The sequence below is a fragment of the Rhodamnia argentea genome, chromosome 8 (assembly GCF_020921035.1).
Source record: "Rhodamnia argentea isolate NSW1041297 chromosome 8, ASM2092103v1, whole genome shotgun sequence".
In the NCBI taxonomy this organism is placed as follows: Eukaryota; Viridiplantae; Streptophyta; class Magnoliopsida; order Myrtales; family Myrtaceae; genus Rhodamnia; species Rhodamnia argentea.
Window position 1 is genome coordinate 22,309,572 of NC_063157.1, and position 26,545 is coordinate 22,336,116.

The 26,545-nt window shown below is 38.4% G+C and overlaps 3 protein-coding genes across 4 annotated transcripts; 2 read left to right on the top strand and 1 right to left on the bottom strand.

Moving 5' to 3' along the window:
- The first annotated feature begins 5,168 nt into the window (after nt 1-5,168).
- LOC115755737 lies at nt 5,169-8,730 on the top strand. The gene is made up of 2 exons (XM_030695252.2): nt 5,169-5,963; nt 8,239-8,730. The coding sequence occupies exons 1-2, from the start codon at nt 5,596-5,598 to the stop codon at nt 8,480-8,482; spliced, it is 612 nt and encodes a 203-aa protein (XP_030551112.1). The 5' UTR covers nt 5,169-5,595; the 3' UTR covers nt 8,483-8,730.
- A 9,475-nt stretch (nt 8,731-18,205) lies between these two features.
- Nucleotides 18,206-20,998, top strand: LOC115755733. The gene is made up of 3 exons (XM_030695247.2): nt 18,206-18,620; nt 18,883-19,257; nt 20,134-20,998. The coding sequence occupies exons 1-3, from the start codon at nt 18,309-18,311 to the stop codon at nt 20,758-20,760; spliced, it is 1,314 nt and encodes a 437-aa protein (XP_030551107.2). The 5' UTR covers nt 18,206-18,308; the 3' UTR covers nt 20,761-20,998.
- A 173-nt stretch (nt 20,999-21,171) lies between these two features.
- Nucleotides 21,172-25,492, bottom strand: LOC115755734 (L-aminoadipate-semialdehyde dehydrogenase-phosphopantetheinyl transferase-like). Of its 2 annotated transcripts, none has more exons than XM_030695249.2 (5): nt 25,308-25,492; nt 25,041-25,173; nt 23,625-23,869; nt 21,922-22,093; nt 21,172-21,397 (listed from the first exon to the last, which is right to left on the bottom strand). In XM_030695249.2, exons 1-5 carry the CDS (start codon nt 25,421-25,423, stop codon nt 21,221-21,223), a joined length of 843 nt encoding a protein of 280 aa, XP_030551109.1. In that variant the 5' UTR covers nt 25,424-25,492; the 3' UTR covers nt 21,172-21,220. The 2 variants fall into 2 exon arrangements, with proteins under 2 accessions (XP_030551109.1, XP_048139966.1); XM_048284009.1 differs by having other exon boundaries at nt 21,782-22,093.
- Between the last annotated feature and the right edge of the window lie 1,053 nt (nt 25,493-26,545).

The following is a 26,545-nucleotide window of genomic DNA, read 5'->3' on the forward strand; positions in this document are numbered from 1 at the left end:
AAATATCTATTGAATCATCCAAATGTAAACAATCATGATAATACACATTCAAATAATCTTGTAAACCGTCTAATTTAATACGTGGATCAAAAACAATACCAACTAAATAGACAAGAGGAATTTGCAAATAATAATGCAACCATTTTTCTCGCATTACTAAAATAGTTCGACCTAATTCGGTATCATTTTCATATTCACTAAAAACATTACTAATATTAACACACTCTATTAAAAATAAATGCGTTGTAGGATAATAAATACCAGATAAAGTCTTAGTAGCATCATTAAAAATTTTCAAAATATCTAAAATTTTCTTGCAAACGTCCCAATGTTGAGGAAGTAAAGTAATTTCGGGAATATTTTGTGAAATAAACATACATAATAAATCTTTATATTCAAAAGTTTGCCGAAACAACTCGTACGTAGAATTCCAACGAGTCGGAATATCTTTTGGAAATCTTCTTGCCCTTCTCCCATTTTGTTTACAAAATTTTGCCCATGATTTCATACATTGGGGACGACTCCATAAAAATTTAATTGCACTTTTTATTGGGGCGAGAGAAGTGTCAAGAGTTCGTAAACCATTTTGTACACATAAATTTAAAACATGACAAGCACATCTAATGTGAAAAAATTATCCGCTAAAAGTGGGTTTGCAAATATTTTCTAATTCGGGAATAGAAGCGGTATTTGCGGCGGCATTATCAAAACCAATTGAAAATACTTTATTTATTAAATTATATTCTTCTAAAACTTGCCTAATTATTCTATAAATATTATGAGCCGAATGGCTTTTATCAAAGACTCGGAATGCAATAAGTTTTTTTTTAAACATCCAATTGTCATCTATCCAATGACACGTGACACCCATATAAGAATGAATTTGCCAAGGATCACTCCAAATATCGCTACCTATATGCACACGTCCATTGAATTTCGCAAAAAATTTTGCTAAAGATTTTTTTTCCTTTTTTATAAAGATGAAAAACTTCGCATTTAAGAGTATTTTTTGGAATAGTTGGCGCTTGCGGAACCAACGCAGTATTTATCAAATATTTCATATTAAAATTTTCACCAGTATTAAACGGAGCATGATCAAGGGTAACATATTCACCTAATGTTTGTTTATAAAGTGCTTCAATGAAACGAAATAAAGGATGAGGATTAGAAGTGGCGTACCCGGAAATTTGTTGTTGCGTATTGTCGATCCCCGCTTGCGTTGGATGTTTTTTCGTCAAATGCCGACGGAATGTTCCGTAGCCGTCTCCTTTCGTGAATTTATATGTTTGCGAACAATATTTACATTTTACATTATATTTACCTTCGACTTCATCACGTACTTTGTCGAAGTGTAGCCACAAGTCCGATGTATTATCTCAGCCCTTCCGTTTCGGCTCTTTTGCCGTTGACGTTTTTTCGACACCGGTGGGAGGATGAAGACTTTCTTGTGTTGGGATGTGCTCGACGTTCGGAATCGGAACATAGTTGATATTATCGTCGTCGTCTTCCCAACTTGCATACTCACGAGGATTATATTCGGGAATGGGATACTCGAAATCTCCCATAGCCATCTTGCCCTTGTCAGCATTTCTGCTTCCACTTGCCATTTTTGAGAGAATTGATCGGAAATCCGATTGAGAGAATTGAATCGGGATTGAGAGAATTGGGAGAATTTGAGCGATTTGAGAGGATTTCAGAGAGAATTCGAGAGATTGTTCGGAGAATTTGTGACAAAAATGAAAGGGGAAGCATATGTTTTTATAGGCAAGAATCATTTTTAATTTTTTTTTTTTATCTAAACCAACGGCCAAAGAGCCGTTGCACGTTGGCAATGGCCCAAAGGAGAAGAGGGGGGGGGGGGGCCCGAGGGCGAGAGCCCAACGGCTCTCTGCCCCGGGCCCACTTTTTTTTTTTGTGGCCGGTTCCGGGCCGGTTCCCACGTTTCCGGAACAGTGGGCCCGGTCAACGGACCGTTTCCGGGCCCACAGGCCCAAATGGCCCCCTCTAAGCCCAACGGCTCTCTCGCCCCGGGCCCACTTTTTTTTTTTTTTTTTTTGTGGACGGTTCCGAACCGGCCCGGAACCGCCGGTTCCGGGCCGGTCAACGGGCCGGTTCCGAGCCCACGGGCCCAAATGGCCCCCTCTAATTGTTACGGATGTACCATTTTGGAGTTTTTCGTGGTATCAACCTAATTTAACAGAAATGAACTAAGGGTAAATTCGTCACAAGTGTACTAGTTTGGAGTTTTTAATGGTAAAAAAATTAGTTTGGGATAAAAATTTTCACGTGTACCAATTTAGGATTTTCAATAGTAAAAAATTAATTTGTGATGAATCTGTCATAAGTGTATCGATTTGTGATTTTTTGTGGTATTATCCCTTGTTATATTGATGTTAAGATAAAGAAGATGCATATGTATTTTATTCTCATGTGATCGTACTGTATGGAATTTTGTGAATGCTTTAATGTGCTTCTACATGCTCATAATGGTTAGTGAGTAATAACCGGAAAAGACGCATGTCGACGTTCTGCGGCATCACACTGTTCTTTATGTTTCATTTAGAGCAATCCTAGATGTCTTAAAAGGATACCTTTTAAGCTTTAGTCATCATGATAACTCACGTAAAACTGGATCTTTATAGTTTTGTGGAGAACCATATTCCAAAGTTAATAGAGTCGCTGAGCAAATTTGGCATATGTGAACTGGAAGTCATAAAACTTGTAAAAAGTGCAATCAAATCCTAAAACTTATCAAATTTGATGCAATCAAGTCTTTCTATTAACTCTATCCAACTTGGCCAACGAAAAATACTGATGTGATTTTTTTTAATATTTTCTCTTTCCTACATGACAATGACATATCCAAAACGACGTCGTTTTGGTCCAAATCAAATTTTTGTACAAATTTTATTTAATTTAAATGAAATATCATTTAAACCAAAAAATAAGATTTTTTTTTTTTTTAAAAAGAGAAGTTGGAAACCAGGTTGCAAGTTCGTCGTTTCAGCCGCCCCACAATCACTAAGAATGGTTGGCGATGGTGGGGGTGATGGTTGGCAAGGGTCATGACCCTCTCCTAAATTGGGCCAAGATCGTTGGCCCTCGCTTAGAATTGGGCGAGGGGAGCCATTAACGGTTGTTGGCTACCAATGGTGGCCCTCAGCCATAATTGGGCGAGGTCGGCGACCCTTGCTTGCAATCAACGAGGGTCGTTGGCCCCTCATCGAGGCCTAGCAACCTCCGCCGATCATTCTCCCACCTTCGCCAACCTTTCCCGGCAATGGGGGAGGGCAACAGCCCTGGATTCCAACTCGCGCATTTTTTTTTAAGATTTAGCCTATTTTTTTAAAATTTAAATAAAATTTGTATAACAAAAGAAATTTGGACCAAAACGAGTCTTATGTTTCCTATTTTAGTCACATCATTCCCATGTACATGTAGGAGAGAGGAAATATTATAAAAAGCCACGCTAAATTAGATAGAGTTAACGAAAGGACTTGATTGTACTAATTTGATAATTTTTAGAACTTCATTATACTTTTTGCAAGTTTTAAAACTCAATTGAACTTTTATGACTAATTTTAAGACTTCTACTGCACATACCCATCAAATTTATTGATCCTTCATCCTCTATTCGTTGCTTTTGCAGCATCACACAAGCATTATGCTTCCTGTAGCTGTTCCCCTTCACCGAAAGTTTCAACAAGCCTGACACTATTCTTTTGCTTCTTCGGTAACACTCTTCCTTTACTATTCATTGATTTAGTTCTTGTGTGATTTTACTTTGGGACACAAAGAGAAATTGCAAAAGAAAATCAAGTCCGCTGATTATATCATTGACATTATTTTTCCAACATCTAATTATATCAATCATGTCATTTGTCACATCAGTTTTGTAAACAAACTAACCTACTCAATAATTTTCTAGATTAATTTCATAAATCAGTCTTAATATATTGGATATCTCTTCATACAACATATATCTTTAAAGAAAAACATCATGGACAATCTGATAAGTCGATGCTAAAGCTGCCGGATACTGTTTAATATATCATTGATTTTTCCTAAAGGCAAGCCAAAACTCAGCTTTGAATTGGATTGAAATGGTCATGTTTCAAGAACCCAAAAATCACCCTTCCTGTAATTTCCACACCAGTCAAAACTCGATGACAGATTCTACTTTTTAAGACCCCTAAGCTTGTGGAGCCAGTGATGCAACAAAAAGACTGTCTTACCAAACCTTGCAGTGAAGAGGACAAACGAAAATGAGCTGTTTATTTAATAAAGTTTAATAGAGCTCGATCATCTAATCTGTTGATCCTCAATCCTCTTTTGTAGCTTTTGCAGAACAACATCATAAGTTGGTGCTGCTCTGTCGGCCAGCTTTATTGTGTTCCCTAGCAGGCCTCTTGTGTTGGGATGGAGTTCTCTTAAATAGCCATACCTAAATTTCCCAACAAAATAAACATAAAATCTTGATTAGAAAATCTATGAGAAAATTAAGTTGACATTTAATGCTGATATTTATTTCTTGAGAATAAGAGCGAATTATGGATCACAAATTCTTGACAGGGTATACAGTAATTTTAATTAATTATTATATATTTTTACAGCTCAAAATAGACGTTAATCTTATAATTATTGGAAGACTGTTATGTAATTAATTAATTTATTTATTTTAGTATATGTCAAACATGATGTGTAAATAATATCACTTCTTTATCTTTACAAATAAAAAAAAAAGGAAAAGGTAAAAGGTAAAAGTCCAAAGCCAAATTAAATTCTCATAGACACAGATCAATTCCTCTCTCTTGTTTAGCTTTGTACCAAAAAAAAAAAAAAAATCATTTAAAGGACAGATCATTCGCAATGGTTATGATAAGGTGATGCTGCCGGGTGTGTACAGTATGTGCAATAATACTTTGCCTTTTCCTAAAGGCAAGGCAAACTCTCGTCTTCAAGACTTGATCTTGAATTTGAGTTGAAATCTTGAGCCGGTTCTATAAGAAAAAATGGAAAAAAAAGTGGGAAGAAAAAGAAAAGCAAAGACCCTCCTAGTGTCGAATCAGTGATTCGACAAAGTACTGTGATACCAAACCTTAAAGCGGTGAAGGGGACAGACAAAAATCTGCTTTGGACTGAATTTATTCTAGCAGAATTCAGCCAAAAGGACAGTTCTTTCGAGGTCATCTCAATCAAATCTTCACCTGCTTTATACTGTTTCTTTCTCCTCCTCCTCCTCGAAACGATTGAGCTCCGCCATGTTTCCCCTCTCGCAGTAAAAATCTGAAGAGGGAGAGAGAGAAAAAGTGTGCATTAAAACTGAAACTTATCCTTTTTTTGGATGCTTTGTCTTCCTTTGGTTGCTGTATTGTTTCCCGTCATAATCAGTCCTCGTCTTGCTCTCTCTTCCCCATGTAGAGAGAGGGGGGGCTTCACCTACCAGCTACTCAGCTACAGAACCCAGTTGCTCAAATCTTGAAAAGGACAGATTTTTTTGTTCTTCTTCTTCCTCTTCGACCTGCGTGCGTTGTCATTGATGATCTCTGCCTCGCCTACCTATATACATGAAGAATCTCTATCTGGCCCTTGACAATGTCAAATTTGCCGAAATGCCATGTTGTTGAAGTCCGAAAGTTTCGCATTCCAGATGAGGAGCAGAGAGCTTGCTGCTCCAATGAGTCTGGCTCTGAGATTGAAGGTGTCGGCGTTGCATCTGAGAAAGGCAGGTCGTCCTCTGCGTCGGAGTGCTCTGCAGGGGTGGATCTTGAAGGTGGGGGGGCTCCTGAGATCAAGGCGGATTTGGCAAACGTGGAGAGAGATTGCAGGATTTGCCATCTGAGCTTGGATGCAGCAAATCAAGAATCTGGGGTGGCCATTGAGTTGGGCTGTTCTTGCAAGGATGACTTGGCTGCTGCTCATATACTCTGTGCTGAGGCTTGGTTCCAGATAAAGGGCAACAAGTAAGTGCTTAGTTGATTTTTTCCCTCTTTTTTCGGGTAGTTTCACCTGTTTATGTTCTTAAATTGGAAACCTTTTATTTCTGAATTATGATTCATTAGGCCTGTCCTAGAATCTTCAATGTGGTTGAGTCTGAGTCATGTGTTGGTTGCTGGTAATACAGGAAAAGATTTATGCCATTTTTTGATTCTGGATAATGGATTTCTGTGTTATAAAGGAGGTTCTCTTTCTGGTTATTATGGTATACGACATCATATATTTGGGCTTCCGGTCACTGCAAAAGCCCGGTAATTCTTGGTATCACGCTGGCGACTGACCGACCTAATGTTAGGACAAAATGAAAGCATGTTTTGAGCATTCTCTGCGACTTACAAGGTCATATAAGAGTATGTTCTTTGCTTTGCCACCTGGCCCACCCCAATTTGATGGATTTCTTAATTACTGCATTTGGTGCAGTTTTCAAGCTTCTTATGAAGTTTTTTTCGTTAATACGTCCTTGTTAACTGATGTAACTTCGAACGGCTCCCAAGATCTTATGGCAGTTCCCTGGCAAATTACAGTGGAGGATCATCTTATAATCCTTGAATGGTGGAAGAGAAACATTATTCTTCCCTTAGGGCATGGTTTCACCTAGATCACCACCTAAGTTCAGATAAAAACAGTGATGTGGTGTTGAAACTCTGCATAAATAAGATCTAAAGGAACCTTCCAAGGTAGGATAACTGATTCAAAAGAGTCTATACTAAAGAGCAAGTCTTTGTTCTCAAGTCTCAAGTAAGTTGGAACTGGAAGCGCCGGAAGTGTATATCTTGTGACCATATGCAAATTATTATCGAATTGACTTAGAAGGAACTGGGTCTCAGACCTTGGGTCGTGCTCAGTCAGATATTAACAATTAAGTTTTTGTCATTTTCATTGCTATTTGACTCAGACCTGTTCTACAAAAGTCGAGGCTATTGCAGGTAGGTATCGATGGGAGAACCTGGGCTCAATTGTTTGAATTAATGATGCCTGCACTAATGTATTTCATTCCGTTACCACTATAGAGGCCAACTTCTTTCTCTTCCTCTTTGAACCAGACTTTTATAAGACCTCGTTTTAGTGAGATCCAATGTAGAGCTTAGTTCTACGTTTAGTTTGTTTCAATCAACTCAGGCATGTTGAGTTCTCACTCGTTAACTCTATCAAACTCAGTTTATTGAACTAATGCAGTAATATCTGTACCTACACTAGCTATTATACATTTATCTATGCTGACTTACTGTCAACAACATATCATCATTAAGCTAGAATGATAGCTGTCTAGCTGAAAAGTCTTTCAATTTCTCCCAAAACTTTTTGTTGTGTCATCCAATTTCAAGTTGCAAATAACTCTAATTATTTCTCGTTTTTAACCAGAGGGTTACATCTTGTGACTTGAGGAACTCTTTTAAGAGAATTAATTCACATGAATGCTGAATCTCAAAACTTTTGTTTTTGCAGTCTTCTTTAGTCAGAACTCACAACAATTGCTATTCTTGGACTTTTCTTGGAAGATTGATGTGTGTGGAAGAAGATAATTGAAGGGGTCGGGAGTCACACTTTAACCTTTTCCCTGGTAAAACCAAAGAACAAAGAATGTGCTTTATGACGGAAAAGTTCTGTTCAATGGACGTTTCTGCCCGAGAAAAAAAATATCAAAGACCTAGCTAGGAGAAAGTCTAGGCATCAACAAATGCATCTGCATCATTTTGTTTGCTATGCTGAAATTGGAGAACTATAAGAGCAAAAATTTTATCAATCATCTGGCACTAAAAGTGCAAAGCTCTCCACTTGACGTGTGTGACTGTTGACTCAAGTAAAGCAGGTTCTTCACTCCAACCTCAAGATATATGGCCAGCCACATGTTCATATATTCCCACGAAGGTGGCAGGTTTGTCTAAAATACCTTTTCGATAGGTATTTTGCCGGTGAGTTAACGAGGAAGGGATATACTAAACTAGTCCAACATTAACATTCCCATCTAAACAATTTATAGCAAGGTGGGCTCTGCAAACTGTTGTAGGTTGAGAAAAAGGTCTTTGACCGGCATTCAAGTACAACATTCATCATCTAGAGAAGGGCATTGCTCCTACTGGAAGAATCCCTTGAGTCCCTACATCACTACTTTGAGTCTCAGCTTTCTCACTCTTTTGCATCAATGCCGTTATTGTGCTATAAGAACTGGTTGTTATAGTTCCTTCAGAATTATTCCAGCTATTTTTCTCCTGGTTTGACTGATAACTGTTCAAATCTCAGAGTTTGTGAGATCTGTGGATCGACTGCACGGAATGTGACTGGCGCTAATGAGGCTGAGTTGATGGAGCAGTGGAACGAGGCAAGTGACGCTGCCACCACCACGGCAGTGACTGCTCCACTGCCCGTGCAACCAACAGAGACAAGGAACTTCTGGCAGGGCCACCGCTTTCTGAACTTTCTCCTTGCTTGTATGGTTTTTGCTTTTGTTATCTCTTGGCTATTCCACTTCAACATACCCTCCTAATTGGGGAATATGACACGATTCTGGTGTGACGGCGAAGAAGGTACGCACTCCACCTCTGGCAGCATTCATTCAGTTACACTCTTAGTATGTACTACATCTGGAGCGAGCTAGTGATATCTTCGGTTGCCGTGATAATATATGTACGCACTTATGTATCATGTTCAACCGACTGCCATTTAAAGCAAGTTCTGATTATTGATGCTTTGATTTATGTGAATGAAACGTGGTATAGTTTTTGAAGTTTTGTGGGAGTCACGGCCGTCATATATCTTGATGTTTCTCTGGTTTTTGTGCTCTCTCTCCGCTCGCAGAAACTCTGCTCATCTAGTAACTCCATGACAAAAAAAGAAAAATAGTATATCATCATTACTTAAAATGAAATGGAAAGGTGTGTGGCCTGAAGAGAGAATTTTCTCTCCCTCTTGTCTGTGTCTGATTGACAATTTCGAAGATTCAGTCTATTGTTTCCCATGCTTATTGCTTGAGAGCAAGGCCCTTGAGCTATAGATTCAGTGAATTGAGACTGCAGCAAGTGCCATAGGTGGCCCTGATTCAGAATGATGTTGGTCTTCTGCTCCGTATCCTACATGAGGACAGTTACTGTCGTGGTAGAATCCCTAGATGTTTGGAGTTAATATTTGATGGGTACTTGTAAATGAATGCAAGAGCAGGTCCATCCATACATTGTTAAAACATCTTTCTTCCTTCGGTCAACGATGTTTGCTTATTTGTCACCGCTTTTTTAAGTAGCATTCGGATTCTGTTCGATCGAATTCTCTTCCTCATCACAGCGCCGGTGGCAATACCATCCCGAGTCATTCTATAAGTTCCACAGAAAAGACGCCATGATATCTCATTGTGCATTCGGGCCGCTGCTGCTCGAGAGTACATTTGATTGCAGTCCCGCCAACCGTCCTAGAGTTGGGACCATGTTGTTCCTTCTGTTATCTCCTGTTATTGTGAATGCATTTGCTACATCAAGGCCTGCTTGTCATCCTGGCATTCCTGTGGTGTGGCCTGAGTTATGTCAAAGCATCGAGCCTTGATGCTCTGCAACTGTATTAGCGGTACGTGATTGAGTCTTTTCTTTCTTCCCTCGGAGAACGCTTGGTCGAACGTCCTGCAAATCCTCGAGATGTTATAAACACAGGCTGACGGTAACTTTTTCGAGATTTGTCGGGTCGGTTTTGCTTTTTCACGAGTAACTTTCTAAACGTGCCGGTAAATCGTGGGTTTCCGGGGTTCGTGCCGCACCATTGACATCACTCCGTCACAAGAAAAAGCTGTTGTTTTGGCAATACTCGCTTTATTAATATCTTTCGGGGATGCACGTACGTGCATAAGCTCGTGGGGCATATAAACCATGTCACGTCACATGGCATCCGATAATTTACTTTATGTGATAACATTTATTCGGGATGAACGAATGATTGGTTCATTAAATTAACCTTTTTTTTTCCATATATGCCTATCCACGTGTTCTTGTCTGAACTATTCAGATGAAGTAGAAATATCAATTTCTTTTTTCATTTATTTGGTGAGAAGGAAATAATTTTTTTAAATTAGTGGCCATTAATACGCTAAATAATGCTAAGTGCAACATTATGGGAAATTCGGACTAAATTATTATACATTTGAAATGTTACATATATCGATTACTAAACCTTTTTTTTTTTTTTTTGTCTTTTGCACTATCATATCTGTATCATTTAGTTCCTCGATGATGCAAAATGTATGTGTTCTTCTTCTATGTCTGTTCAAAATGTTAGGTTTAAATATAGGCGATACAAAAGACAGGTTTTAGAATTAGGAGATGTAAAGCGCAATTTAAATGGGAAATTCGAAGATCTTGGTTTTATTCTTATTTTTAATTTTTCAAGAATGCATTTAACGGTTTTAAATCCTACGAGTTAAATTTCGAACCATGCCCGTGAAAAATGTTTAGATATGTAATAAAAGCCAATTTCCAAGCTATTTTCCCATTTAATTTCTTGGGCGGGGGAAAAAAAACTCAGACAAAGACTTAAAGTATAGTTCCTATTTTTCTTATTTGGCCAAAAAATAAAATTGATTTTATTAATAATACTATAACTTTGGTCTAGTTCTGCAATTGTAAGTACCTTTAGATACATGTCACAGGTATCTCTCTGCAACTGCAACTCAAGGACATGGAATTGGACATTGAATTTAAGTTGGGAATTCACGACGGGGAAAATTACCAACAAATTTTTTATATTTTTTTATATTTGTGTTAATTTAGTCTTAAATTTTTCGATTTGTCAATTGAATTTTAAATTTTTTCGCGTTTTGGAAGTGTTGTTCATTGGGCCAATTTTAGCTAAAAATCACTAACATGAATGTTGGGCTGCCTACGTGACACAACAAGCACCGATGTGGACAAAATTTATTAAATTTATAATATTTCTTTTGAAAATTTTGGTGATTTCATTATTCATTTATTCTTTCTTTCTTTCTTTCCTTCTTTCTTTGCTGATCATTGGGCCTAGACGATGGCCGGCAACCAACCAAAGGCAACTACCGACAAGGGCCGGCCTCGAGCGAGGCTCGCCCTCGCAAGACCCAACGAGGTTGAGCCTTGCCCAAAGATGGCGAAGTCGATCCTCAACGGGCTTTGGCAAGCCTCGTTTGAAGCCGACAAGGTCTTCTCTTGCTAGATCCTGATGAGAATGACTTCGCTTGCAGCCGGCGGGAGCGACCCTCACCAATTATAGTATGTGGCCTGTCCCCGGCCATCGCTAAGGCCTAACGACAAACGAAGGAAGAAAGAAAAAGAAAAAAAAATTAAAAAATAAATATAGAAATTTAATAACATAAAACAATCAATATAATTAATAAATTTTGTTCATGTAGGACGGTCGAGAGTTATCCACGTCAGCAATTTTTGGCCAAATTGGCAAGATGAACTATATTGATAAACATGAAAGGGTTTATGGCTAAATTAGTATAATTCAAAGGTTTAAGATTAAATTGACACAAGTACAATTGCTTTAAGATTTTTTGGTAATTTCTCTATTCATGTTATGTCCCTCCATTGTTGGGGCTAATTGTTCAAAAAGTCTTAAACCTAATTGACCTTTTAATTTGGCCAATTTAGTCATTAACATTTTAACGATTTACAAATATAGTCGTTTTGGCCAATTCAGTTCTAAACTTTTCAATTTGACTGATTTATTCATAAACCTTTTAACGAATTACTAATGTAGTCATTGCAGCTAATTTTGATGGGAAGTATGTGACGTGGTCGTCGGCAGTCGTACGTGGCACGATCGGCGTTGACGTTGATTATTTTTGCAATTTTATTAAAATTTTCTTTTTTTCCTCTTTTTTATTTTTTTTATATTTCCCTCTACTAGTCTAGGGCCTCGGCCTTCAATTGCCATCATTTGTGCCACGTAGGATACTCACATGAGCAATTTCCAATCAAAATGGATCGAAATGACTACATTGGGAAATTGTTAAACTGTTTAGGACTAAATTGAAAAATTAAAAATTTTATGACTAAATTGGTCGCCGCACAATAATATTTATGAATTCTTGTACAAATTTCCCCTATTGTTGCTTTTCCACGACCCCAAGTCAACCACCCTTCCAAGTTGATCAGCCTTATGTTCTACAAAACAGATTTATCTTAAGACTCAAGTGCCGTTTGAAGATTGTACTAATTAATGGTGAATGGATATAACCTTACTCAATCTCGCGCGTCTACAAGTGTTGCTTCGAATGGTCAGCAACAACATCCATCGAAGTAATCTGTTGATTGAACGAAAATCAAGGGCATTTGACATCAGCTCCTTCACATAAATGAAGGGTTTACCTTGATAAGTTTTGTTTAATCTTTCTATCAAATCGAAGTATGGAATGGTCTCATACCCTAATCAGCCAAAAATCAGAACGAATGTCCAATCCAAAACTTCTAGCCGGAGAACATTTGAGTGTTATCATAATTTGTTTTTGGGTAATTGTTTCACATCAAGTGGTATGTGATTGGGTTGAGTTGTGTAGGTATCATGTACTTGTTCCTTTGAAGATCATGACTTAGAACAAACATTTTTCTCGTTTCTTCTCTTCTTCTTTTTCCTAATGTTCCCAACTTGCTAGGAGAACATTCATCTTCAACTTCTATATAATTCCATCCGATCAGACGCGACTGATGCACGTATGTGCTTGACACGTAGGAATAGATTAGTTTAATTCGTTGCAATTACAGTGGGAAATTACATTATGATAATATAAGAAAGGACGACGAAACCTATGCAAAGATGTACCCTGCATGTAAATTGGATTCTTGGGTCGTTTTCCCGATCGGTGACGAAGCACGCCAATAGATACACCTTAACCTTGCTCTGTGCATATGGGTCGCAAAATTGAAGGCTTTGTTAGCACAAGATTAAACTTTTAGAGAAATCTGAAGTTGGTGGGCTTTATTATTGATGACTATACTAATAAATACCAGAGTAGAAGTGTTTATGCTTGCCATAAAAGTTGAATGATATTGAAAAATATAACAGATAAAACGTGTAAACTAAAGCTAACCCCAAAGGAAAAAAAAAGGGGGCAGGAATTGAATAACTCCCGACGTGCATGGCATGATTGGCGACATCAATCACTGAAGCTCTCCTTTGTCCTCATTCTGCACTTTAATCAAGCTCCTTTGAAAACTTTAGCAAAAAAATTATTCTATTTTTCTTTTCTTTCTTTTTTCGGTAAATGTCAAACTAACAATTAATTTGTTGATCAGCCAACAAATGAGGCACAACCGCTGGACCCTCGCTGGCAATCATCGGGGGGCCGGTCGCATGCTCCGGCGACGGCTGTGGATGGCGTCGTTGACATTTTGATCTGTCATCGAATTGGTTATTATGGAAAAAGGGCAAAAAGGCAACTGATATTTTATTTAAGGGCGGCGCTATTTCCACTTTCATTTTGACTAATGCACTCCTCTTTTTAATTAATAGACCGAAATACCATTCTCCCTCTTTAAGTTATTGTTTCATTTTTTTATCAAACTAACCAACATAACTGCTTTTGTTTCTATTTTTCCTTTTAAATATCAAATTCACAATATAAGTGTCAAATTACACCTAATAAAATATCATTCTATAATGCATCATGTTATCACTTTTCCTATAGAAGTTCACTATTCTTAATTTATGATCTCATGCTTTTAATTAGAAAATTTATAAAAAAATTTAGAAATTTCTAATTTTAACGGCTTATGAACACACAATTTACTGTATATTTTTTATGAAATAGTTTGAGGAAAATTTTATTATAAAGTTGAAATTTAAAATCCAATATAATTATCAAGCAAATTTTGACCTTGTATATAATTTTCAAATAGACTTGTAGGTTTCTAAAGTTACAAATCTCCTATTTGCGCTTTTTTTTTTTTTATCTCTTTTCACATTTTAATATAAATTGCAAGATGGGGTTGAAAATTTGTTTACACATTCTGCACTTTCAAACTCGCGTAAGTTGATCCACTTGCTGTGAGATTAAATTTATAATCGATATTAATTCCTTTCTTTATATCAAGAGTTTTTTTTTTTTTAATATTTCAAGAGTTGAACAGCACGAAATTTCACATTTTTCCTTTATGTGTTTACAAATATTTTCAACATTTTATTATGCTTTTAACAAATTAATCTTTTCCATTTTGTGATTAATTTTACTTTTTCATTTTTATCAAGATCGACTAAAAATAAAGGTAGATTTGCAAATTAACTCGATACAAAAAGAAACATTTAATTGAAAAAAGAGAAGGTTATTTTAGTAAGTTAACTAGCAAAAACGAGCGTCATAGCTATAGTGGGAGTGGAAATAGCGCCACCCTTTATTTAATTGTTTGTTTCTAGTTGTTATTTTGTATTTTGTTCAAAGTTTTTTTTTTTAAAATTTTTTGACAAAGTAATTTTGGTGGGGTTTGGATAAAGATATGCAACTGTCCAAGGTAACATGCACCAACAATCAGTGGGACATTCCCCCCAGCACCACCGTCTCCCACCCCAGACTTTGTGCTTCCTAGCATTCATTCAATATCCAATATGAATTATGAACTGGACTCTCTAATCTTTAATCATTACTTTATGTTTGGAATTAGAAATTTTAAAAAAAAAAATTGTCCATTTTCTATGGGTGATTTTCAACATTTTCAAGGAGGTAAATAGAGCATTTCTATGCATTTGTTCATTGGAACGAAAGCAATATATGCTCTTTTTTCAAGTTTTGAGCGATTTATATTTATGCCTAATTCTCTAAAAGAAAAAAAAAATCATCAATTTTAAGTTCAATCTCAATTCTGCTAGAGAACTTTTTTTTTTTTTTTATCTAGCAGAAAATCACCAATTGTGATTCTATTCCCGAATCTGCCCTGCGTTCATAAATCGCCGTTAGTTTCTTCGGAATTATCAACATCAAGAGGCTGTTGTTGCTTCATACGAAGGTGAGAGGGTATCGGAGAAGATGCAAGACGCGGGTAATGATAATGAACCTCTTAATTGGCCCTAATTTCGATAGTTTCAAGGAAACTAGCGGCGACAGGTAAATATGATCCCATCCTTCCGTATATGAACCCTAAATGTCCCAAGCATTAAGTCAACGAAGAAGCAAGCATCTAATGTTATGTTTGCCAAATAGGTAAAGAAAATCAAACTTTGTAGGCGCGTAGTCGTGTGCAAGATCCAACTAAACAACGGAGACAAAAAACCCCTTCAATTACGTAATGCCTAGTGAGTCCACCACGGCCAATTAAGGTTAAAGTCCACATTGACACACTCTCTAGAACGGGAGCGGGAGACTTTTGGTTAATTATGAATTTAATTGTGTTTAATGCGCTCTCCTGATTATAGGAAAAGTCGATTTGTTGTAAGAAATAAATTCTAGTGTAATAATGGGAACGATTAAACACTTTCGACCAAAATCAATAAGGGTGGTTGAGCCTAAGATAAGCGTTTCAAGTCACCATCCTAAATTGGCCGCTTGGTTTGCTTCTCCTCTAACCTCACACAGGCAAAATGCTAATCTTTTCCCTTAAAAGGAAAAGGAAAAAAACGACCCTTTTGTTGCCTATATATGAATCGGGAATGGATCGCTAAATTTGTACCGCATACAAATGAGCCAAAAATGGGTCATGCGAGTTGCTTTGGATTTGACTATTTAAGACCCGACATGACGCCCTGACTTTTTCCTATGAGATTATGCTCATTTGAGATTGAAGGTTGCGACTAGAGTTGTTGAATTATCATCTTCTATTTATTTATTTATTTTCCAATTAGAGCTGTGTTGATGAGAGCTTTAACATATTAATTAAGTACATCTCGTGAAAAAAAATATTCGATCTTAATGAATCGATTACGCATTTCACATAGATAATTACTATTGAAAAAAAAAATAACATTTCGCACCGTCATGACCCTCCGTTTTGAGGAACATATCTTCGCTAAAAAAATGCGATTGGATTCGCGAATTAGGCAATATGGTGTCCAAAAAGATCACCTGCAGACGAAGATGTAATTCTCCGAAATTTCATATTTTTGTGCTTAAGACACATCTGTTGAAGTAAGCTTGAGCATGTCCTCCACCGCACAAGTATTCATCGAAACATAAGATACCTGCCGTTTATTGAACACACAATAAAAGACTGTTGGCCTAAATAAACAATAAAAAAACACAAAAGTAAATAGAAGTAACATTTAGCACGAGAGAATCACACACACACAAAAAATAATTGTTTTTAAACCACCTAATTCCCTAAAAAACCCTTGACTCTAGGTCCAGTCCAAAATCTACCATGAATTTTTTTTTTTGTCTTAGAAAAAACATCCAACTTTAAGTCAAGTTTCAAATCTACCCCAAACTTTTTTTTTGTCTCGTGAAAAACCCCTAACTTTAGGTCCAGTCCCAAAATGTGCCCAAAACTTTTTTTTTTGTCTTAGAAAAAATCCTTAACTTTAGGTCCAATCACAAATCTGCCTCGATTTTTATTTTGTCTAAAAAAATAACAAACTTTCAATCTATTATCAAACCTAACCATTGGCCTAGTCCCAACTTGACGTGACATTTTTAAGCCAATAAAAAATTAACATAATCAGAGTAATGAGGCAATAAGTATGGATCGGCGTGGAATTTCTACTTGGATAATAAATACCAATAAAAATTGTGGAAATTTTCCAAAATGAAACCATTACATAATATGAAATTTGGAAGAAACAACTGCGATTTTTGGAGGGATAACTACTGGGTACAAAATTGATATTAGAGTAAAAATTGATGATTTTTTTATTAGACAAAAAAAATGTGTGAGGTATATTTAGGACTGGGTCTAAAGTTTGGGGTTTTTTCTGATACAAAAATTATTGTGGCAGATTTGGAATTGGACCTAAAGTTTAAAATTTAAGTTCGAGTAGATTTGGAACTAGACCTAAAGTTTGACACTTTTTCTCGAGACAAAAAAAAAGTTCGGGATAGATTTGAGACTAAATCTAAAGTTGGGATTTTGGATAAGGGCATTGAAAATCCTAAAAATTTCAAAAAATACAATTAAATCTTAAAAATTGTCACAAAAGTGCACTCAAGTATTAAAACTTTCAATAGGTGAATTCAAGTATTAGAATTTGTCAAATTGGCAAAATCAACTCTTTCCATTGGTTGCACATTTATAACAAGTTTTAGGATTTGATTGCATCTTTTGCAAGTTTTAAGACTTTTAACGCATTTATTCTTTTCAACCAAAAAAAGAAAATGCATTTATTCTTTGGGATTTTTCAGGGAGTTAGGCCGTTTCTAAACTTAGAAAGGCATCTTCAATAAAAAAAAATTTGCTAGATCTCTGTGTTTATTAAAACTTATGTTTGGCTTTATATAAATGTTTACCGCATTAGTCATCTTACTTAAAACGATACGGCGAAAAAGCTAATTAGAGTGTGAAAATGCTAACTATTTCCAACCCTTTTTGACTTAAGACTCTTTGGGAGTTCCCTTTGCACGTTTATAGACTAGACATCTCTCAAGCCTCAAACCTCTCTCATCTAGAAGGTCTTTGTTCAATCCGAATTTTGGAGTTTTCTACCATCGCCACTTTAGAATCCCCATCAATGTGAATTACCCTTACTTGACTTACCCACCAAAACGAAAATAAGTAATTTCGATTTTAGAAATTGAGGGATAAATTGTTGACTTCAAACTAAGGAAGGACACCTTCCCATTTAGTCTAATCTAACATTAGGAATCAATTGATTGGTATGCACGCGCATGGACTCGCGATCGATTTTCTTTCGTAAATTCCCATCTACACAAGATCGAATGCAAGATTTCATGCCTCACGAATTACTCAATGGAACCAAAGCCAGAGAGGATCGAAAGAACTTTGAAACAAGCAGGATAGATAGATTGATAGAACTTGATGACTAATCGTGAACCGACCAAGGACATGACCGGAACTAAATCTTTGAAGAGTTTCAGTTTCGCAGGATTTATCTGAATTTTGAATTTAATTAAGATAATATATCATTCAATAATCCATTCGTTAATTAATTAATTAATTAATGAGAGAGAGAGGGAGAGAGAGAGAAGTGAGTTGCGTCGCCAACACGACATAAACGAAAGCTCAGCACGTTCGGAGAGGGCCATGGTCGGTTGGTGCAGGTCCCTCTCCCTCCCTCTCTCTCTCTCTCCGCCTCACCATCTTCTCCCTCTAACCCCCAAAACTTTTTCTCTTCTTTCACTCGGCAATTCCTCTCACTACCTACGAAGCCAATCTCTCTCTCTCTCTCTCTCTCTCTCTCTCTCTCTCAGCTTGACTGCGTTGATGAGGAAGCTGTGTCCGAACTACGATGGGGAAGACAAGCTCGAGACCGTGCTTGAGGTCCCCATCCCGGAGGAGATGTTCGCTCCCGCGAGCAAATCCTCGAACAGGTCGTGGGCGCACATGAAGTCCTGGATGCGACCGTCGAGCCACGAGAAGTCCTCCCCGGCGGTGACCGTCCTCCTCGGCGGAGGGCGGAGCGCCGAGCTCCAGCTCCTCCTCGGCGTCGTCGGAGCTCCGCTGGTCCCTCTCCCCATAAGTCACCGCCACCTCCACAACACCCACATCGCCGCGAGCATGAAAAATCACCCCATCGTGAGTGGAACCAATTTCCCCATTAAAGATCGAGTTTTTATTCAGAGGCTTAGCACTTCGTGTCAGTGTTCAAGCGAAGAAAAGGAATGTGTCGATTTTTGAGATAAAAGGCTTTTCGAAACCTTAATTTACAATAGAAGAACGGAAACTCGACGAGAAATTTTATATGATTTTATAAAACCAACGTTAGTGTGGTTCATTGTTATACCAGGCGAGCAATATGTTTTTAACTCCCAAGTTTCTCCATGTCCAAATTAATCAGGAAGCATCGATGGCCAAGTACATAATGCAACAGTACGTGGCGGCGTCGGGAGGCGAGCAGGCGCTGAGCGCGGTGGAGAGCATGTACGCCATGGGGAAAGTGAGGATGGCCGCGTCGGAGATGTGCTCCGGCGAAGAGGGCAAGGCGAAGGCGGCGGCGGCAGCGGCGACCGTGAAGAGCATGAGGCACGGGGTCGGGGAGGTGGGCGGGTTCGTGCTGTGGCAGAAGAGGCCTGAGCTGTGGTGCCTCGAGCTGGTGGTCCCCGGCTGCAAGATCAGCGCCGGCAGCGACGGCAAGGTGGCGTGGCGGCAGACGCCGTGGCACCACTCCCACGCCTCCCGCGGGCCGCCCCGGCCTCTCCGCCGGTTCTTGCAGGTATCACCACCTGCTCCTCAATTTCCGTTACTTTTTCTTTTTTTCCCCCTAAACGACTTTTCACATGGCACTTTAAAAGAAAATGAAATTAACTAATGTTACTCTAATGCATTGAAAAAGAAATCAAATCCGCTTTGGGAGATCCAATTACTGGTTATAAGCGATAATATAATGTTTTTCCCCCCTTTGGTCGGCTTTATTTCGCGTCAAATATATTTAAAAAAAGTATATAATTTCTTGCGGTTGAATTGGACACGTCTAAAGATAGGACGATGATATCTTTAAGATTTAGCTAAAAAAGTTAAAGTGATGGGGGCAAATCAATTCGAAAATCTGATCCATGATTCAAATAATACTTTTGGATCGATTAAGATATTTGCACAGATTTAGTTTCCTAAGGTGCTTTCATGTTGAACTCGTACGGGATGGATCAAACCTTATCTTTCTTTTGACTTTGATTCTTTCTATCCAAAATAAAAGTCAATGTTGTTCAAGGTACCAATGAAATAATCGCACAAATATCTCATGAAAAAGGAAAGAGTAGAAAGAAATTATCATAATTCCAGGGCGAATTTTTTATTTATTTTTTTGGACAATAACTTAAGGGCGAAATTAAGAAGTCAAGGATCTAGGGGTCAAGTCTTCTAGTAAGTCTAGCGTGAAAGCCACGAAGTGGGAAATTTCCGAGCAACCACCACCTTCTTGGGTTCTTACCGGGCTTTGAAAATTACACGTTTGAAATCCTAAAGTGGGTCCAATTGAGCCCAATGTTGGACCCAATTCCCTACCTAACAAGCGCGTTTTGCTAACGTCTTCCTAGTAAAACTACATTGAATTTGAACAAGTTTACTCAGAGGACACTTAAATCATGAGCAGGGTCTCGATCCGAGGTCCACGTCGGACTTGTTCTCCAACTCGGTCTGCATCGGCGAAAAGGCGATCAACGATGAAGACTGCTTCGTCCTCAAGCTCGAAGCTGAGCCTTCCACGCTACGGGCCAGAAGCAGCAGCAATGTCGAGATAATCCGGCACACGCTGTGGGGCTACTTCAGCCAGAGGACCGGCCTCTTGGTCCAATTGGAAGACACTCACCTCCTAAGAATCAAGTCGTTGAGCTCCGAGAGCATCTACTGGGAGACGACCATGGAGTCCCTGATCCAGGACTACCGGACCATCGATGGTATAAACATCGCTCACTCCGGTAGGACGTCGGTGTCCTTGTTTAGGTTCGGTGAGAACTCAGAGAGCCATTCCAGGACGCGGATGGAAGAGGTTTGGGCCATCGAGGAGGTGGACTTCAACATCAAGGGGTTGTCGATGGACTGTTTCTTGCCACCGGCTGATCTGAAGAAGGAGGAGGACACATGCGGGGTTGTGCCGAGCCATGCGCGAGTCCCATTCAGCGTTCGGTCGAGCTCCACGAAGATGAGCGCTTCGAAAGTCGTTGCTTTGGACGTCGACATCGACGACTCGTGCGATCCAGAAAGAGATGAAGAGCCGTAGACTGAACCTCATTCGATCCTCCGACATCTTTTTGTAAATATACTGACAGATTGCCGCGCGTCAGCTTGCGCGCAGAGCCGAGTTATATAGATCCACAAATTCCCGAGTTAAAAGTGATGAAATGGTGTAGTATGCCACGATTTTTATCCCATTTCGTTTGTTTCTTAAAATTCACTCTAGCTATAGATACTTTCCGACACTTGCGTCCTATAAAATGTTGGCTCAGATAAACCTTTGTACGTAGAAGAGATTCCTTGTTATGGTGTTGACAATATATAGATGATCGGGCCTTTTCCTTGACACTATTGCTTGAACTTGAACTTGTGAATTTCAACCTCAACACAGTAGCAATTTACGTGCATTACAGATGCAAAGAAGAGTCCTGAAATGGTTTGCTGCCCTGCTATTTTGGTTTCCGCTGTCTCCGGCTTAACGCTGCATTGCGCTCCCCTTTCGTGATTCAGGCTCTCTTGGCATCCTGTAGAATCGAGATGAGCTGTTCCGCTGTTTGCAAGACGAAACTAACATCTGGAAGATGCAAACCAGCAAAATATTCGTCCTTGGAAAATTCCACTCTTTTCATTGTGTTCTTGTAGCTTTCGGTTGCCGATCTCGGGTGACCCCTCGCAATGGATATCTGCAATGGCAGAAGATGGAATTTTTCTCAGTGACGAGCCACAAAGTACGAGCTCGTACTTTACCAAAAATCTACGGGAAATCTGATTGACCCTCTCTTGCTACAATGAAAGTTGATTAATATGACCTTTTAAAAAATGCTATGTGGCTAGAGAACCACATTTGAAGTAAAAGGGGTTTTTATTGGAATTCACTAAAATACAAGAGGGGTCCGCAAAATTCTAACCAGAACATTCAGCAGAAGTAGCACACAGGGATAAGAGTAATTCAAATGTCATAAAGCAGGGCTTAAAGAGCATTGAGACAACTTTCTATTAATCTACACAGCAAGAAGTAATGTCATATTCGATATTTCAAGACAACACTCACAACTCAGAAGGCTTACAGTAAATCTTGGATGTTGGAACATGCAGAGGTAATATTCTTAGTTCCTATCAAACTGTAGGACTGAATCAAAAATAAGCTAACCGCAGAAAATTTTGTGTTTGTGAGAGAGAGAGAGAGAGAGAGAGAGAGAAGACTTACATAATGCTTTTCTCCCAAATCAAGGAGCCAAAACTTCCAGAGCGGCGAAAAGGTTCCATCAATTTTGACATTTATGTTGGTCCAACCAGTGTGGTGAAACTCGACTCTATCCAAGCCAGATGCCAATCCACTGCCAATGGCTTTGACATATGCTTCCTTCAAGCACCAATATCTGTAGAAGTCACGAGCCGAATATTAGCGGTAAGGAAGCTGTTCAAAAATCCTGATGCTATGCCAAATGCAATGCACATGAAAATCACTCAATCCACGGGGAAACTGCTACTAGCCTAGAGGTCACCGTATATATTTGATTAGTTCTGTCTCCTGGGTCTTTCCTCGAGTCATATCTGACAAATTCCTTCTTGAAGTTTGTTATCCATATAGGTTGACTTAAGTTGGTAGCAATGAACACAAAAGTTCTCTAATAGCTAAACTCCCACCCAACTTCTCGTGTTATGGGAGTGAGAGGCTCCCCGTTCCATTCCACGCATCCCCCTCTTTCTGAGTAGGGGTTTGAACTGCACATATCTTATAGGTTCACATGTTTCAAGCTTTCTTCGGTGAACCGCCCGGAGCATGAAGGGCCAACAGATAAATGAGTTTCGCAATGTTCAGCAATAACTTCAGTCTTAAGAAAAAAAGTACTTGTGCCGTCATGCAATTTATCAATCATAACAAAGGCTGACAACTTCAAAAAATTGAAGCCCAAATACTGAGGTCATATAAATAGTCTGATCTGACACTTACGAAAAACATGAACCTAAAAGAAAAATTCTGATTATGCAATCCCAAAGCTTCACTAACTCAACGATGAAAGGAAAAGGTTTCTTCTAAGGGTGATGGGCCAACTTGATAGGCCTTAACTACATAGGGAGACATAAGGGTTCCCTAGACCATGACAAAAACCACTGCAAGCAGTGCTATGGAATAGAGTATGTGAAGGATACACGCACAGCAACAGACGCAGAAATTAAAGAAGCCAAGAGCAGAAGAAAGGGTGTCCTACAAATTCTTCCAATCTCCATTGTCACCGCACACAATCCATTTACAGCTAATCCTCCTTGAAGTGTTACTATGAAAAAATAACTGGATTATTTGTCCATACAAAGCTAACCTGGTATTGGCTACGAGAACAGATAGCAACCTTCATGGTCCATAATTTGACGTTAAAGGAAGAGCAGAGCAAATGGCTACTCACTTTTCAATCAGTTGTTCCACGCCAAATTTGCACGCAAACTGATAATAATCAGACAACCAGTTGACATTTCCTACTCGCTGTAAACATATTAGCAGCAAATCCTGGATCTCTGATAGGGCACAAACTATTCAATCTCCCTATCAAAAAACTAGTCGTCACATTATGTCCTATGCGCGTGCTATCAACTGCATCTATAAGGACATTATTCTGAGATACGATCAACACTACATAATTTCACTAAGGGGGGAACTAGGTCCAAAGGCAAGGCCGTAGAGAGATGTAGTGTTTTAATGTTCTTATTTTCCAATAAGAAGTTGCACAGACCATTATCCATGTAAATCCCACTTCATATTGTCTGAATTGTCTAATAGAGGCACAAGAACAGCACAAGGCCCAATTTTAAGCGATAAATTTGAAGAAGCTACGAGTATACACCGCTGAACCACAGACAAAGAGGACGATTGAATGAGTTATCCTGATTATTATAGGTAGAGGAAAACACTACCTGTAAAATTCAACCAACATTTGTTCTTCATTGCCTGCACCTATTATAAAATCCCACTCCAATCTCGAAAAATATGATGAGAAGTTTTGAATGAATTCAGTAACTGTTTCTTTCCATGGAATAGTGCAAGAAACCATATCCAACCCCACAAGGCATAGTGGTTCTGATGCTATTGCCACATAATCACCATGATGGGAGACATTAAAATTGAAATTGGGAAACTCCGGGACGTCTTTATCACATTCCTTGAGAAGAAAAGGGCAAAAAGGAAACAGCAGCGCATGTTAACACTTTGGAAGGAAACTGAAAAGATCACTGGAAAACCATAACACTTCACACAGGATAGGCAGTTATAGAAATCATCAAACCAAAAGGGAGCTCATGACAAGAGAAAATCGATTACCCACAATACATTTACCTAGATAAATGCATCTCCCAAATAATCATTGGCTGTCAGCACACTCATGACTGCATTACAACAAATTTCAACATAATAAGGCATCAACGATTCCAAATCCATTTCCGTTTTCCACATATGTAACTCTCACATTGCTAACTTATGAAAAGGAGGAAAAATCCATGTCCATCACTTGCTTAGCAATAGTCAAGTTTCTCTAATCAACCTTTGCTCTAAGTTGTTAGAAGCACCCAATCAGAAACATCTTGTGTGCTAGTCAACTCACGTTAATCTATCCCATAAGGTAAACAAATAATCTGGATGAGAGTAGAACAATTGCGATGCAACTGCACAAGCATGCAATGCACATCTCAAATAGTTGAAGTTTATGCCAAACGAAAGAATATAACTCCAACCATCCAATGATATCCCCTTCATCCATTTTTTAAAGGAAAACTCTCCATTTGACCATGTTTTCAGAAGCAACTAATGGATAAATATGAAAGGTTGAAAAGCATAGACTGTTACCAAGCCCAGAAAGAAAAGTCATCCTCAATCCTCACCTGTTGAAGTAGCATATCAACCAAAATTTTTCTGTATCTTCTCCTTTTGATCTTAAAAAACTCATAGGTCTTAACCATTACCACTTAAACTAATTCAATACTCAAGATTCAACATAGAGAGACATGAGAGAAACTCACAATTAATTTTTTCTCTTTGTCAGAAACTATTTCCAGGATAGCGATTGAGGGACAATTTCACTAGACGCCGGTATGTGTTTTCTTTCGTGTAACTTGTCGACAACATTGTACAAGCTTGCCGCGCTTATGACATTTGACAAAATAAAGCAAGTCCTCAGCCTTCAACAAAAGTCGGTTTTGCGTGGAAATCACCCTCCCAAATAAGTTTGCTCACACATAAACCGAATGACCGAAATTACGGAAACACGAGATCAAAACCACACAAAAATACCAAAGGAAGGAAAATTGAAGTACAGTCAGGAACAATTGCAATCGTACCAGATATGGTTTGCCTTCCAAGGTGCGTTTGATGCTAATTTGCTCGTATGGGATTCCGAGCACTTGATGCAACAGAGCATATTGAAGCAACCGACTGACCAATGCCCTCTTCCTATCCTCACTTTTAATGAATCTACCCACATAAAGAAAAAAGATCAAAACGCCATTTTGATGTTGTCTTTTGATTCTGCATCTCTCTCCTTTCGGACCCAATTCATCACGGCAACCAAAAATGTAGAATAGCAACAGGAGGGAGGGAGAAAGAACCTGAGAATCGAGGAGCGTTGAGAAGGAGGGAAGAGAGAGAGGGCCGACGAGAAGTCTTGGGGCGATGGGCACCACTTCGATATGTTCACCAACCATCTGCGAACTCCCTCCTCCATTGATGTCCTTCACTTTCTGTATACTCGTCTGTTGTCATTCCATTGATTTCTACGGCAGTTTTTTGGGTCCGTTAACTAACTCCTGTATTACTACATTTGATTCTTAACTTGAAGCTCGACTCTTTACTGGTATCCCATTGAAAGTATTTTCTGAGAATTGATTTTTCGGACTTTCACATATTTGATTCGTTGAGAATAACTTAATCAATGAAAAATATTTCTGATCAACGAAAAAATCAAGCATAAAATTAGAAAAGTGAATCCCTAAATCTAAATAGGTGAAAACACTCTCTTGAGTTGCGCATCAATTTTTTTTTTTATATTTTATTTATAACTTATTTATTTTTATTTTTTGAATTTTGTTCTTTTTCTTCTTCATTCACCAGTTGCCAAGCCTCAGCAACCGGCCACACGAGGTTGGGCCTTGCTGGATCCTAGCACGCTTGACGTCGCCGATCACATAGCGAGCTCGATCTTGTGTTGCCGATTGCCGATCATCGCCGAGGAAGAAGAAAAAGACAAAAATAAAAAATAATATGATACAAAAAAATAATGTAATATAAAAATTTGTTTAAAAAAGTAATTTTTTTTTTTTTTGCCTCAGATAAAATTATAAGATTAAAATTATTCTTCAAATGAGATCCGAATTTCATAAAATGATTTTGGTCACATATCATCAAAGAAAGGAAAATAAACCGTATTCCTTTCATTTTTCACGAAGCTTGTCCCCCCTAACAAATGCACCTAGTAGGCCAGGTCATCTATACATTGTCTAAAGTTTAAAAAAAAACACATTCAAATGGGTCCAAAATATAAATGCCTAACTACCTCTAAAGTTTTAGTGAATACTCGACATGGCCTCGGTTTATTAGAACCATTCGCCCAAACCATATCAACCACCAGCCAATGTCGAACAAGCCGACGGGTGTCCTTTCGAACTTCTACGTTGCCATCTTTTTTGGTTTTAATGCCAAAAGGAAGGCATAATTTTGAAACAACAACTCGTAAACCGAGTGAGTTTGTTATTTCATTTTCTGCCAAGAGTCTAGATTATATGACTTGACAATGTTTGTTTGTTTTTTTTTTTTTATCTTTTTTCCGACCAAACATGTTTGCTTTTGG